Source organism: Macaca thibetana, chromosome 17, assembly GCF_024542745.1.
Source record: "Macaca thibetana thibetana isolate TM-01 chromosome 17, ASM2454274v1, whole genome shotgun sequence".
NCBI lineage: Eukaryota > Metazoa > Chordata > Mammalia > Primates > Cercopithecidae > Macaca > Macaca thibetana.
This window is the reverse complement of record NC_065594.1, coordinates 5,051,792-5,067,793: the sequence shown is the minus strand read 5'-3', so window position 1 is coordinate 5,067,793 and position 16,002 is coordinate 5,051,792. Positions and strand designations below refer to the sequence as shown.

Sequence of the window (16,002 nt, the reverse complement as noted above, 5' to 3'; positions counted from 1 at the left end):
AACTACAGTCCCATCTGTGGGTGATGGGAGACAGTGACAGATCACTGGGCATTAGATTCTCATAAGGAACGAGAAACCTAGATCCCTCGTATACGCAGTTCGCAACAGAGTTCACGCTCCTAAGAGAATCTAATGCCACCGCTGATTGACAGGAGGCAGAGCTCAGGCAGTAATGTGAGGGATGGGGAGCTGCTGTAAATACAGATGAAGCTTCACTAGCTTGCTTGCCACTCTCCTCCTGCTGTGGGGCCTGGTTCTTCACAGGCCACAGACTGGTACCAGTCCGTGGCTTGGGGCCTGGGGACGCCTGGGTTACACTGACTGGAGTTTGACTGTTCGGGTTTTGTTTCTTTTATTTGTTTATTTAATTTTTTTTTTTTTTTTTTTAGATGGAGTCTGGCTCTGTCGCCCAGGCTGGAGGGCAGCAGCACAATCTTGGCTCACTGCAACCTCTGCCTCCTGGGTTCAGGCAATTCTCCTGCCTCAGCCTCCTGAGTAGCTGGGATTACAGGTGTGCACCATCATGCCCAGCTAATTTTTGTATTTTTAGTAGAGATAGGGTTTCACCATGTTGGCCAGGCTGGTCTCGAACTCCTGACCTCAAGTGATCCACCCACCTCGGCCTCCCAAAGTGCTGGGATTACAGGCGTGAGCCACTGCACCCGGCCAGACGGCCTGTCTTTTGAATCCTACTAGTTTTGTGAGCTTGGGTTACTCTATGCCACAAGCCTCCTCATCTGTAAAATGAGCACAATACCACCTAGCCATTGTGAGGAATAAATGAGTTGATATATGTGCATCACTCAGAATAGTGCATGATTTGTTGTAATTATGTTTGCTGTAATTAGTGTGATAATCTCTCTTTTTCCCATTGAATCAACCAACAGAAATAATAGACATAAATATTTCTACAGGTAAGTAAACTAAACATGAACTGAAGGAACCTTGAAGGAAAAAAGGCATTGAGGTGAGAGACTTTAAAAAAAAAAAAAAAAAAAAAAAAAAAACGGTAGAAGAACCCGAAGGCAACTGAGTTTCCTCTCTGTGGTCAAGTAGCACAAGTACAGACAAACAGTGTTATTTCACAAACAGGATGGCTTCCAGCTATGTGTGTTACATTATATTCCTTTTGAAAGCTCATTATTTTTACCTGTTGTTTCAGCCCTAAAGGCACAGCGGGTCTAGCACAGATGTTTCTGGGGTTTTCCATCATTCTATACAGGAGCAGTCAACAAGCAAGAAGCCTTGCAAAGAGGTTTCTCACCCCTAGGGGCAAGGAAAAGTGCCCCTCACACTCCCCGAATGCAAACTCAGTGCATGCCTTACTCACTGAAGAGAAGACTGGAGCATGTTAAAGGATCGTTTAACTCATGTAATATTGTTTTTCTAGAGCAAAAACTCTAGAAAGTTGGTAATACATTGTATTACCAATGCATGCTCTGGAAAAACAATATTACAACCTGCAAAAAAAAAAAAAAAACAACACCCAGTGTATAAGAAATGTTGGAAAGTGCTTAAATTTATAATATGCACAATCTTAAAACTAGTACTGGGGCCTTGACCAAATGTGAGCTAGCTACCCATGACCTCTCGGCCACTTCATCACAAAAAACAGAAGTAGGCTGGGAACTGTGGCTCATGCCTGTAATCCCAACACTTTGGGAAGCCGAGGTGGGTGGATCGCTTGAGTTCAGAAGTTTAAGACCATCCTGGGCAACACGGTGAAACCCCGTCTCCACAAAAAATACAAAAATTAGCCAGGCATAGTGGCATGTGCCTATAGTCCCAGCTACTCAGGAGGCTGAGGTGGGAGGATGGCTTGAGTATAGTCCCAGCTACTCAGGAGGCTGAGGTTGCAGTGAGCCAAGATCGCGCCACCACACTCCAGCCTGGACAACAAAGCCAGACCCTGTCTCAAAAAACAAACAAACAAAAAGCCAGAAGTAGTGATTTGTGGTTAGCAGAGCTCCCAAAGTGTTCAGCAAGGGTTACTGACACTGCACTATGGGAGTTAAAGGATACTTTCTAGGTGGCAGGGTACTAAACTCTTTTTATTTTTTTTGAAATGGGGTCTCACTATGTCGCCCAGGCTGGTCTCAAACTCCTGGTCCCAAGTGATCCACCCATCTCAGCCTCCTGAGTTCCTGCATGGCTAGAGCACTAAACTATTCATCAAGATAAATTCTCCATATGCAGGCCGCTCAGAAACAATAAACTTAAAGCATTCCACTCAGCCCTTGTGAATGGATAAGGACCTAGGAGGGCGGATGGATCAAGCACACCTCAGATACACTAAATAATCCTGATCCACCCAAGAGCTGCCTCTCAGCATTCACCAACTCTTCATTTTCCTAGCTTCCGTGGAGCACTCCCGCCTTGCTTCAACACACAAGCTCTGCAACAGGCCACGGCGCCTGGGCCCTACCCTTCCAGCTCCTGAACTTCCCCCTGCACTCCCACTCCCTCAAGAGCGATCTCCTCCTTGCCTCACACAGTCAAGGACACGCCTCCTTTGAGCACCCCCAAGCAGAGGGTGCGCCAGCAGACATCTGCATCCTTTGGCCTCTGAGGGTAGCATTCCCGGATGTATATTCAAGACCTGGTAATACTTCTGGGCCTTTATTCCTTGGATGCCATGTTTTAAAAAAAAAAAACTCACTCATAAAATTCACGCCATTTGGCTACACTACCGACCTGTCAGTTGCTCCCCATCACTCACTGAAGTCTTGACAACTGGCTCACGGCATTCCTCTCTGGCCCAGCCTCACCATTATCCCCTCTTCAAACTCACAGCGCTGACCCATCAAATGCCTTAGTCTCTCAGATCCTTACTTGTCAACATCGAATGGCCTTCAACAGCTCTGCCTTTGACTTCCTACTCCCACGGGTCACTCCCAGGTCTCCCATGCTAGAAACTCTCTACCCCTGAAATACAAAGACAAGATTCTACCCACTGATCAGCCTGTCACTCGGCAACTCCAACAACCCTCTTCAACTTCAGGGAGTCTCTCAACCCTTCTAATCCCATCTCTCCTCCCTGTCTTCAATGTGTTTACTAGCTGGGGTGGCCACCAGGGTCTACCGCTTCATTTCCTCTAATACTTACCTCTTTCATCTGATTATCATTTGACCTCAAAGAGGAGATCAACACAACAGTTTCCCTTCCCTAGCTCCATATCTAAAATGTGCTTCTGCCAGGGGAATCATTCTTAGCATGCAGTCAACTGGCTTCCAACCTAGGTTGAATGACCTCCTATACATACTGACAGCCCTTAGTAATGATACACATTCCAGTATTTCTCCCTTTACTTTGTCATTCTATATTACTCCTTAGCCCGACTGGCTCCCCGAGGGTAAGCACCTGTATGGTCTAGCATTGGACTTGGTATGTGGTCACTAAATATTTTTAAATCAAGAAATACAGCCAAATGTGCATTGTAGAAGTTATACAAAAGAACAGACAAGCTGAAAAGCCAATTCTCATTAATAGCCACCATTAGCAAAAATAAGATGCCAAGTGATACCAAAGAAATGTAAGAAATGACATATAGGGACACTGATTTATGTAGAATTTCAAAAGCTGTCTGGCAAAATACGTCATAATATTAATGTGACCTATAAATTCACAAACAATTTTTTAAAAAACATTAACAGGGAAAAAGAGCAAAATCATTTTAACTTCATTTTTTTCTTGGGTACATGAAAAATAAACAGTTCAAAAATAACTGATTTTAAAGTGTCTAAACTTCAGTTAAATTAGACAATTTGCTATAAAATCCTAATTAATGGGATAAAGAGGAGAATTAGAAAGAGAAATTTAAAAGTTAGAACTATTCCCCACTTAAGTCCAGAAGATAAAATAAGTTAGAATTGATTGTTCCCCTAATCCAGAAAACAAAGACCATTTGAATTCCAGGCATAAGGTAACAAATATCAGATAAGAGAACAGAAATCTAGAAGAAGCTACCTAAGGAACTAAATAAAATAAAGGCAGTTCCTTTCCAAATTTAGGTTCATAGACAAACTCGAACTTCCTAAATGCAACATCTGCATTTTCCACCTTCTAGTCAATAAAAGCAGAAAGAAAGAAAAAAAAGACTGAAATCAGCAGAGAACTGTTTTACCTGCATGAGTTTGGTGTCGTGTCCAGTATAAACAACTATGCCAAAGACCCACTGAGTATTTCTAAGCTGCGTACCTCTTAATAAGATCTGGTCAGGCCCCAGGGCAACAAGGCTAAAAAATAAAAAAAAAATTTAAAAAAATGATATTTAATGATAGTCTGGAAAATGAGCATGAGTTTTTCCCTTAAACATGAACCCACAATAAATCAAATGTTCCCTTTGCTCCAATTTGAACTACTTCACTGAGAAACACAGGCAACAAAGGTTATCACTGGCTTAATCTACCCCAAAAGGACCCATAGAAAGTTTTATTTTACATTCATCACTACACAAACAAAAGTGTTTTTTCTATAAAACGTTACAGGGAATTATATCTCTCATGATCTTGTTATGAAACTCAACACCCAGAAAGGAAGTTGCTAAAATAACAACTGAAGCTGACTCATTTGTAGTAAGTATTCTTATTGGAAGTATGATTATTGTTGTTATTTGTAAAATAAATCTAGTGTATTTTACAGACTATTAGAAGGGAGTAAAATCTTAAAAAGCAGCAACCTATCATATCAATGTTTTAAAGGATGACTTAATGAGTAAATAAAGACCTGAGTGATAACTGAGAAATTCAAAATGGGGAACCCGTAGAATAGCTCTGTATGCTACATGAAACCAAGAAGCAGCCACACTTAGCTGTCATATTTATAATCATTTGGGTTGATTCCCATGATCAGGTCCTTCCAAGCCTTGGGTCGTCAAAATATAAAGGACACCCCAAGAGGCTGGGTTACAGGGTTAGCGGGGGTGCATTGGCCAGAGGCACAAGACAAAAGACGGCCAGAAGGTAGAAACTGCTCCCCAACATCAGAACAAAAGACAACTCCGGAACAACATAACAAATGCCAGAAGGACAAAGATAACAGAATATAGACAGGAGGGCACTGAATATTCTAAAGGAAGAATAATCAACTTTCTAAAAACAAACAAACGCTCCTTAGAAGAAGGTTAGCAAACACACACACACACACACAGAGACATATTTCTGTAACAAGTGTATTAGCTTGTATACACCTCAGATAACTCTCCTCTGCTTTTCTGGACAATTTTATGCAGCTAAAACCATTTCTCCTGCCTAGTAGAGAATAGGCACAGAAAGAATATGCCACATGCTTTGAGCCTCATCCGAGGCCCTTGGGCTCAGGGTTTTTTTCTTAAATTTAAGGAAGCCTTCAAATTAATGGAAAGGATATGAAATCTCACTGTCTTAAAATATTACAAAACTAGGAAACAAACACATTTTCCAAAGCTCCAGTAATTCTTAGTCACGTAGTTTAAAAGACAATGAAGAAAAGACACGTAATACCTTTTCCCATCTAAGTTCAAGTTTCCAGTGAAGTCATAGAGGTGGCGATTGGGCCCTTCACACTCTATAGTTCCAGATAACTTCATCAGAACTTCACGTGTTTGCATGTCAGCAGTGTGACTCAAACCCTAAAAGATTAAACCAAAGGAGGAAGTCAAACACAATCTTCTGTGCTTAGGGACACCATTCAGCATCCCTATGGTTAATCAAAAGGAAAAATAAGGCATCTCCAGTGCAATAATTTGGGGGGCTAACAAGTCAAACTGACAGCCCCTCAAGGCAGCCTTTTCCAGTAGCTTTTGCCACAGGGATCTAATGCGAAAGTGGCAAAAGAATGTCATGAAGCTGAAAGTTAAGATTCTACCACTGTGCTGGAGACATCCGTGCACAAGTAAGAATTAACATACCCCAGCACCTCACAGCAAGCATAATCTACTAACTGTATGCTAACACTGGTCATAAAGATAGAATAGAGTAGCCCTTCAATAGTTTACACTATCTAGCACTCTTCTCTTTTTCTTTAAGAGACAGGGTCTCACTCTGTCCCCCAGGCTGGAGTGCAGTGATGCGATCATTGTTCACTGCAGCCTCAAAATCCTGGGCTCAAGCGATCCTCCCACCTCAGCCTCCTAAGTAGCTGGGACTACAGGTACGTGCCATCATGCCCAGCTATTTTAAAAGTTTTTTGTAGAGATAGGGTCTTGCTATGTTGCCCAGGCTGTAACTCTTCTTTAAATGGAAAAAAAAAAAAGTCTAAAGCAAATATCTACAGTAGAAAAGAAAGATATATGGACAGAATTGCTGAATTCAACTTTAAGCAGCAAACATTTTTTAAGTGTCAAAATGCTTAAAATTTTCTTATGTTAAAGACCATTCTTCATTCTTGGCCAGGTGCAGTGGCTCACGCCTGTAATCCCAGCACTTTGGGAAGCCAAAGCAGGTGGATCGCTTGAGTTCAGGAGTTTGAGACCAGCCTGGCCAACATGGTGAAACTCCGTCTCTACTAAAAAATATATAAAAATTAAGCCAGGTGTAGTAGCATGAATCTGTAGTCCCAACTACTCAGGAGGCTGAGGTGGGAGAATCATTTGAACCCGGGGAGCAGAGGCTGTAGTGAGCCAAGGTCGCATCACTGCACTCCAGCCTGGGTAACAGAGTGAGGCTCCATCTCAAAACAAAAAAAAGAACCAGAAAAAGACTATTCGTAATTCTAGAATTAAAATATATGGTAAGAATAGTTTTCTTTAAGGCACGGAAGTTTTGTATCTAATTATATCACCCTCTAGGATTAGAATCTTTATTAAACAATGATGTAAACTGGGGTACGTGGAGCTTTTCTGCTCCATTTGTCCACTAAGCTGTGCCCTTCCCAGCCACTCAGCTTCGCTGAGATGTCCCCTCTCTCCAGCATCACAGGCAGAGAGCTCAATAAGACGCTACATGAAGGCCTGACACCCTTCGTGACCTACAGTTTGATGCAGCCTGCTTTTTCCAGCTCTCTACATATTCTCTCTCATCATAAATGGCATATTCTTCCCATAGATTCCATTAAGGCTAAGGCATAACCCTTAGTGGCTGAACATTTTATTTCTCTAGAAAAAGATGTGTGGGGACCACATTTGCAGTTGTGTCTACCATAACAACACAAGTCATCAGAGGTGACTTTACCTGACGTATTTTAAGGTTCGTCTCCCCATCCAGATTAGCTGTTTCAACATAACACATTGCCTGAGGTTCACTAAGGAGAGAGAAAAAAAGAGCCAAGTTTCATAAGGTCCTTTCCACATATTCACAGCTTAGAAAATCTCCATTATGGAATCTATGTCTGCTGATTGGCCCTTCAAAATAAATTGTTATAAATAACCAGTATAGTAGGAGTAATGGATGAAAAAGGAAACACACACTTGTCTTTGGGACTCAGCACGAGTACAGAGTCATTTGCCCAGATGATCTCCCCTTGTGAGCCCCACATAGTGACTGCTGAGCCTCAAGACAGGAATGAACTGAAGATGAAAGAGAAGGGAAAACACGTGATGTCCCCACTCAGACCCAACCACTGGGTTCAGGCAATCCTTCAAGTCTGGGGCTGGGCCTGACCGAAAAGGCTGCCCAAGGCACGGCCAGTAGAAACACACATTTTTTGAAGAAAACAACAGCCAGGGGAGTTGAAGGATCAAGGCATAGGCTTGGCAAGGCTTTGCTTCTATGCCATTTTTACAATCTTAAGGCCAACTTTTTAATCAAAACACCTAGCATTAAAGACAGAAAACTCAAAGAATAAAAATAAGCATAACAGATATTACACTTCTATTTCTGATCTTTGAGTTTAGCTACATTGACATAGTGATTAACCACCCCCTGCCTCAAAAACTAAAAAAAAAAAAAAAAAACCCTAGTTAAAGTAAAATCCCCTAGCACTACCTTTATGGGCTCTAAGGCCTCAGCAAATTGTTTAGTCTCTCTGTATCTCAATCTTGTCATGTACAAAGGAAGTCTATCCAGGGTTATTGGGAAGATTAAGTGGGACAACCTCCTCAACAGGCTGTTCGGCACACACACAGCACACACTCAGACACTAATAGTGAGCATGCTGGAAACATGATGTCAGCTCAAGCAATCCTGTATTAAGACCAAGTTAAAAAAAAAAAAAGAAAAACTAGCTGGGCACTGTGGCTCATGCTTGCAATCCCAGCACTTTGAGAGGCCGAGGCGGGAGGATGGCTTGAGGCCAGGAGTTCCAGAATCAGCTTGGTCAACATCTACAAAAAAATTTTAAAAATTAGCCAGGTGTGGTGGCATGCACCTGTAGTCCCAGCTACTCAGGAAGCTGAGATGGGAAGATCACTTGAGCCCAGGAGTTTGAACTTACAGTGAGTTATGATTCAGCCACTGCACTTCAGCCTGGGTGATGGAGTAAGACTTTGTCTCCAAACACACACACACACACACACACACAGACACACACACACACACAAAATTTTCTAGGGTCACAGCCAAGACTTAAAGTCCGAACTATCAAGTGATGAATATTTTAATATTTCTAAGAGATTCTTTGTTGTCAATGAATACGGACAAATACAAATCCTGCCCTGTGTTACTGGTTCTTTCTCCCTCTCCATAGGCCTGGGGTCCTATTTTTAAATCCATTATCTCAAGCAGAAAATTAATGCTTAGGCTCAAAATCCAATGAGTGATTAACTTCAATACAACAAATGCCATCTGCAATCAAAGAAAATGCAAACGGCCTGCGTATCTATGATTCCCAACAGTGTATAAATATAGGAAGTTATAGTCCTAACGTCACACAATTTAATCTTGAATTCAAGAATAGATGTCAATTCTCGTCCTAATTTTGGCTTTCTTTCCTAGCTATAAACTTTCACGCATCAAGCCCAAAAAAAGTCAAGAATTGCACTGAGTGATGATTCCTTCCTAGAATAAAACTACCTAGAGAAAGTGAAAATGATACTAGGACAGAAAAGGGGCAAAACATGGACAGATGAAGAGCAAACACCATCTGCTGGTCACGATTACACTGAGAAAACACCCGTGGTTCTTAAACAGCTATTAAAGTGCAGCACTGGGTTCTGCAGGAGAGACTGCTGGCAGGGCCCATCAGAAACAGATTCTGAAATCTCAGATATGCTGCAACCGGAGACCCCTCCACTGCTCTAGACTCAGTATCCCCATAAATAAGAAATACCCACCAAGTAGCCAGGAGACTAAGTGGAGACAATACACACACAAGAGTTCAGAAAAAGCACAAAGGAATGAATGGGAGAAAGAAACCAAGGGTCATGGCAGGAGAAGGCAAATGACAAGAAATGGAAGAATGGGACAGAGAGAGGATGGTAGAAGGAAACAGGTAGCTCAAGATTGCTCCAGTCACTGCTTAATATTTTATGGTTCTTAACATTTATTGCAAAAAAAAAAAAAAAAGGTGCCCGCTAGCACAGCTAACCTGGAGGACAGCAGGACCACATCTGCTGGAAGATACTGCCCGTTGACGACCTTCACAATGTCTCCCACTGCCACCTAGAGAGCCAGGGACGAGGACAGAGGCATGAAAGAAAAGAAACAAAACACACATGGTGAAAAAGGTGCTTAAATATTTGACGAAAAAAATTATTATATAACTAAGCCATGAAGTTTAAGATGCAGAAGCCCAAATTATTTTCCTTGACAAGAACAAAAGGAAAGTGCTTCCATGCAGACACTGGTAATGTTGCCTTTTTTGCAATGATGTTTAATAAAAAAGGAAAGGGAGAGGGAGTCAGAACAGCTATAAATTCTCGTTTTCTTCCAATTACCCATCCATTTACAAATACTTGAGAATTTCCACAGCTGTACACACTAGGGTAGAATGGTCACCCACACCCTGCCAGAGCCCGCCTAATGCCTGGGCTCGATCCCCACTGCACCCCCGATGAGCTGTGTAACGATGAGCAAGTTATGTAAACTCTGTGTGCCTCAGTTTCCTCATCGATATAATGAAGATAAAGGCACATATTTCATAGAGTGACTGTAAGGATCAACTAAGTTAACACACGTAAATTTTTCTCTGTTTTACAAATTGAGATGCAGAAAACAAAATAACTTGATCACAGTAATACAGCCACTGAGCGTTAGAACCGGGATTCAAAACTGGCAAGCTGCACAGAAGACCAATGCTCTGATTAAAAGGCAACAGGAAATTCACCCATGAAAAGTGTGCCTAAAAGGCCCCCTGGAAATACACCATGTAAAATGGAGAAGATTTGTACAGCCTCAAGAAATTCCCAGAAAAAGGATCACGGCCAAAGTCAGAGACCACCTTGGGGAACAGACTCCACCAGACAGAAGATCCCAAGCCAAGGAAGAGGGCTGTGGTCTCCAAAACGGCACCACGGCCATGTGTCTACAAATCCTTTCAGTAACATCGCAGAAAGCACCAGGGTGGGGAGGACCGGGGCTTTCAAATCAGGCAAGCCTAACTCCAATCCTAGCTTTATAACCGTGTGCTGGCTTTGCGATCTCGGCAAGCTGCTTCGCCTCTCAGCGCCCCAGCACCTCACGTCTGAAACAGGAAAACAGCGCCACCGGCCTTGTAAGGTGAATGCAGTGACTAAGGAAGTATACACAGCACCTAGCATAAAGCAGGTCCATATAAATGTCAGTCTCCATCAGCGGGAGCATAACTGAAAGGACATGATGAGTGTGAAGGTCAAGGACATTAGAATTCTCTGATGATACTAGAAGACCATTCCTAGTACAGTAATAATTGCAAAGCTCAAAATGAGCACTTATGCTTTCGATTTCCTATTCTAGCCATGTTACTATTCCCTTAGAAACCAGGAATTTCAAGTGATATGATACTTGTGAAAAACTACCAGATCTTAGAAGCTAGCAGGTGCCCATGTTTAATTTTCCGCTGGGAAAAAGGCAAATTTACCGAAAGGTATCCTACTGGTGCTTTAAGTTGTTTATTGAAGTGTCTGGGGAAAATGCCACAAAGCTATTTTAACAACCACCAGTACAAAAGCAAGGGATGTTATGTGAATTGAAAGTGTTTTTTAAAAGTAAAACTATTTGGGCCAGGTGCAGTGGCTCACGCCTATAATCCCAACACTTTGGGAGGCCAAAGCAGGCAGATCACTTGAGGTCAGGAGTTCAAGACCAGCCTGGCCAACATGGTGAAACCCTCATCTCACTTAAAAAAAAAAAAAAAAAATTAGCCAGGCATGGTGGTGGACACCTGTAGTCCCAGCTACTCGGGAGGCTGAGGCAGGAGAATCGCTTGAACCCAGGAGGCAGAAGTTGCAGTGAGCCGAGACAGCGCCACTGCACTCCAGCCTGAGCAACAGAGCGAGACTCCGTCTAAAAAAAAATAAAAGTAAAAATATTTCATATGAACAGCTTAATTACATATAAAAATCAGAAGAAGTAATTAGTAAAGAAAAAAATCACTCGAAAGGAAAATTTGTCATGTTTTCCAAAGAAACAAGGCAGTGGATTTTTTAAAATTCCAAGTGGGAGGACAAGAGAAATTATGGCTTTCTCTCATCTTTACTCTCTAAATAAAGCAACATTCATATTCCAGTAACCAAGTACTAAGAAGTTTTATGTACATGAGAAATGACTTACTTGGATTTTGCTTGAAAAAAAATTTTTTTGGTTGTTTGTTTTCTGTTTTTGAGACAGGGTCTCACTCTGTCACCCAGGCTGGAGTGCAGTGGCGCGATCAAGGCTCATTGCAATCTCCGCCTCCCATGCTCAAGTGATCTCCCACCTCAGCCTCCTGAGTAGCTGGGATTATAGGCACGCACCACCATGCCTGGCTGATTTTTGTATTTTTTTGTAGAGATGGGGTTTGGCCATGTTTGGCCAGGCTGGTCTTGAGCTCCTGAGCTCGAGTGATCCACCCGCCTCAGCCTCCCAAAGTGCTGGGATTGCAGGCGTGAGCGTGACCAGCCTGGAAATGGTTTTCTATTTCATGTGCTTAAGTGATTGTTCCTTGTGTGTGCAACACTCCCTCAAAGAATTAGTACAGTGGGAACAGAAAGCCTCCAGATCCCTGAATCCACTCTAGCCTCAGAGAGTTCCTCAAGTCTCTTAATTTTGAGGAAGTAGCTGAAAGATCCTCTCGAAGTCAATCAAAGTCACTGAGATCCACGTGAGAGCTGCCTCTCGGTGCTCACCATTGACTCAGCTACGGCCCAGGGGACGGCAGACCTGAGCTTCAGCACTTCAGATTAGATTACTGTCATTTGGGGGACCTTAAGGACAGCCAGCTCCCCCTTGCCTGACATCTCTGCCCTCTCCCGTATTCTCATCCTCACACTGAACTACTCACAGTTCCGCAGCTAGTTACCCCCGATTCACCCTTCATGAGGCACTAGAGCGTCTCTGGAGGGCAGACTTTCCTCATCTGAACCACTGCGTCTAGATAGGTGGCCCCTCCCAGCTGTTCCCAAGGTGGACACTTTCTCCTACACAGAGCTCAACAAGTGCCCTGCGACAGGTTAGTTCCCTCTCTCTCCCAGGACACCAATGGTTCGAGTGTGCTCCCTACACCATCGGCTTCAGCCTCAACTAATAATTTGTTTAAACGTGCAAATTCTAGGGCCCCACCCGAGACCCAGTGAATCAGATAGGCCGGGAATGGGGCCCAGCCATCTGGGTTCTAGCAGCCCTGCGGACGGTGACTGGGAAGCCCACTGACGTTTGAAACTCCTTAAGGGAAGTGCTGTGTTTCATTCTTCCCATGCCTAGTACAATCTCTAACACATGCCAGGAGCTCCACTGAAATGAAACAAGTATATACATTTTAAACGGAAATAAAAATGTATGTGGTACAATATAGAACCGGCGTTTCTTTGTTATTGTTTTTTCTCCCAAATGAACATTGGAAACAGTCATGAGTTTCAGGAGTCTGCAAAGCCGTCAGCTCCTGGACCATCAATCAGAGACCATCACTCCATTTTCTGCTGTTTCAAGTAATGTCAGGCCCTCAGAATCCAAATCATTCTTCACTCTAGCTGATACTGATACCTTTCTGGGGAGGGAGTCACAAGAAGGACCCTAGAGAAATAGAGGGGCAATTTCCCAGTGCTGGGAGAACCCTTGAATTCCTTCAGCATTGGGAGCGTTTCTCCCACTGTGTGTCAAGAATTCCCAACCTCCTGACAAAGAACCATGACCTTTCCAAACGTGAGGCTGATGAACATTTGCAACACAGGACTTCAAGATTGCTGCAAAGGTAAAGGTGTTACTGCAAAACACTTTTATAAAGGAGAAATTTCTTTAAAGGGTGGGGGAATTCTCCTAAAACAAAGTAAAGTAAAATGAAAACTAAAGCAAATGCTGCAGTTATCATATTACGGGCATTTTTCAGATATAAAACACTATAAAAGGCATTTAAAAACATTGTTTACTAAATGTTTAGCAAGAAACACTATTTCAAGTTACCCTTCTAAAATGTTGTTTTCTTTTGAAATCATGTTAATCGGCTATGAGAGTCATCCCCCAACACATCCTGTGTCCATTAAGAAGATCCAGCTAAAACACTCATTTTATCAGGTATAAAATACCCAGATGGTAAGGCAGATTTCTTCTCAATTTTCTACTCATCACCATAAACAACCAAAAAACCACACCATTCTTCAACCCTCTAAACCTCACACGTCCGGGGACGTGGAGGCAAAGCTTTCCTTGCTATTATCAAGAGCAGCTAACCGCTGTGCTAGAATGGAAACAGGGTGGTTTCTTACCCCCATTCCACCATTCAGTAGTTAATGACCTTTCCACCCAAAAATGTTAGAAGTGAGAATCACAAATGCTAAAAACAAAAATAAACTTTAACTTAGATTAAGACAACAGAGGACCAGGGAAAATGTTTCTCAAATTGGATTTAGAAACTAGAAAATACTTTGAGATTTCAGAAATGTCAATGAGGAGCGATGAAGTTCATAGCTTGAAGTGACACACTGGACCCTTACTAGAAGGGGCAGGGGACAGAGTAAACACGCCTCGGGTCTCAGCAGACCTCACGGAAAACTCTACCATGTCTCAACGCAAACTTCATACTGCAGTCAAGACCAGCCATTCATTACGTGTCTTCAAACCAATAGTACTGGTGCGTCTTTAAAATTCGTTTTTACCTCTTTCCACACAATGGTATGCCACACACCATTTCGTAACACTGAAAAAGAGAAAAATAAAATATTGGTTAATACTGGTAATAAATCGAACCAGTTTCCTAAAATCCAAAAGCCTTCCTTTAGAATTCCATTTATTAATTCTAACACACCCTACCTTTAGCCATGACGGCATAACATCAGATCCCCCACTCAAAATGGAACACCAGTGTATGTACCTCTGTAACATATGTACATTAATGCATACACATCAATGTTTATGTATGTAAGTTAAATCTACTTATTTTCAGCCCAGAAGAAAAAAAAAAGCCTGCTGTTCCACAATTTAAAAAAAAACTAAACAGCTGGGCGCAGTGGCTCATACCTGTAATCCTAACACAAGGCAAGCAGATAGGTTGAGCCGAGATGTTTGAGACTAGCCTGGGCAACATGGTGAAACTCATCTCTACCAAAAATACACGAAAATTAGTCAGGGGTGGTGGTGTATGCCTATAGTCCCAGCTACTCAGAAGGCTGAGGTGGGAGGATCCCCCGAGCCTGGGAGGTCAAAGCTACAGGGTACCATGATCACGCCACCGCACTGCAGCCGGGGGAACAGGAGTGAGACCCTGTCTCAAAAAATTAAACAAACAAACCAAAAATTGATGTTGTAGAAATAAAACAATAAGAAGTAGAAGATGGAAGTAAGGAGAGATTATAAATGAAGGACGTGAATGCTTAGACTTTTTATGGACATAAAAACTGTCTAGTTCCTGAAAATTACAACCTTTTCTAACATTCTAAAATACACAAATGCTGTTCAAATCTTAATTATTAGGACTAAAATCATGTTCAATTTGTTTTTTACTATTTCTTTAAAGTATTTTATAGATCATCTTCCCAATTTATCTCAATACCACTCAGTACTTATTTAAAATTCCTTAAATGCAGGCCTTATTCTTAAGTTTTCCAGTGGAAAAAGTGATTCAGCCTGGGATCTTACCTATGGTTTTCTTTTTGTTAACTGCATTGTCTGCCTTGTGTCGCTTCTGTTACAGAAAGAGAAAAAATAGTTCTAACAAAAGTTCCACATGAATAATTGAAATAGCAAACAAAACAATCAGGAAATTACAGGGGACAAGGAAACTAACTGCCAACAATGCTCATGCTATAAAAACTCAATTCAACAATTTTGTGATCCATCAGCACTCCCTAAGTTTAGAAGTGGTCTCCTTAGTTTCAATTATTTTATTGTGGTTCTAGCACTTGGAAGTACAAAACTTTTCACTCCTTGCTTTAGATCAGACTGCAATGATTATTCAGTATGATAAACCCAGCAACAAACAGCCAACTTTATTTTATTGATAAAGTAACGTTGCTTCAATGTGTACAGGTTGCGGATCCCTTATCTGACATGCTCGGGACCCGAAGTGTTTCATATTTCAGATTGTTTCAGATCTTGGAGTATTTGCATATACCCAATGAGGTATCTCCGGGATGGGACCCAAGTCTAAACATGAAATTGATTTATGTTTCATATTCACTTTATACACATAGCCTTCATACAGTGTTTATAATAATTTTGTGCAGCCATCACATGAGGTCAGGTGTGGAGCTTTCCACTTGTGGCATCATGTCAGCATGCAAAAAGTTTTGGATTTTGAAGCATTTCAGATGTGGGGTTTTTGGATTTAGGGATGCTTAACCTGTGTTATATTTATTTACATACCTATTTTTTTAAATATTCATTTACATACCTATTTATTTACATACCTATTCCCAGAAAGACGCATATATGTTTGTGAAAGCAAGGTGTGTGTATGTGTGTGTAAGGGGGGAGAGGAAGATCCAGAGACAGAGAGACAGTACACACAAATATATATATACACGTTTTTTTTGTGTGTGT

The 16,002-nt window shown here is 41.9% G+C and overlaps 1 protein-coding gene across 2 annotated transcripts in view; it reads right to left on the bottom strand.

The window, feature by feature from the left end:
* ATP8A2 (ATPase phospholipid transporting 8A2) overlaps window positions 1–16,002 on the bottom strand; it is a 653,147-nt gene that overhangs the window by 472,554 nt on the left and 164,591 nt on the right. For both annotated transcript variants that reach the window (XM_050766819.1, XM_050766821.1), the window contains 6 exons: window positions 15,100–15,145; window positions 14,121–14,161; window positions 9,443–9,516; window positions 7,150–7,219; window positions 5,482–5,609; window positions 4,125–4,236 (listed from right to left, as the gene is read on the bottom strand). In XM_050766819.1, coding sequence (XP_050622776.1) covers window positions 4,125–4,236; window positions 5,482–5,609; window positions 7,150–7,219; window positions 9,443–9,516; window positions 14,121–14,161; window positions 15,100–15,145 — 471 coding nt within the window. The remainder of the gene's footprint in view (window positions 1–4,124; window positions 4,237–5,481; window positions 5,610–7,149; window positions 7,220–9,442; window positions 9,517–14,120; window positions 14,162–15,099; window positions 15,146–16,002) is intronic.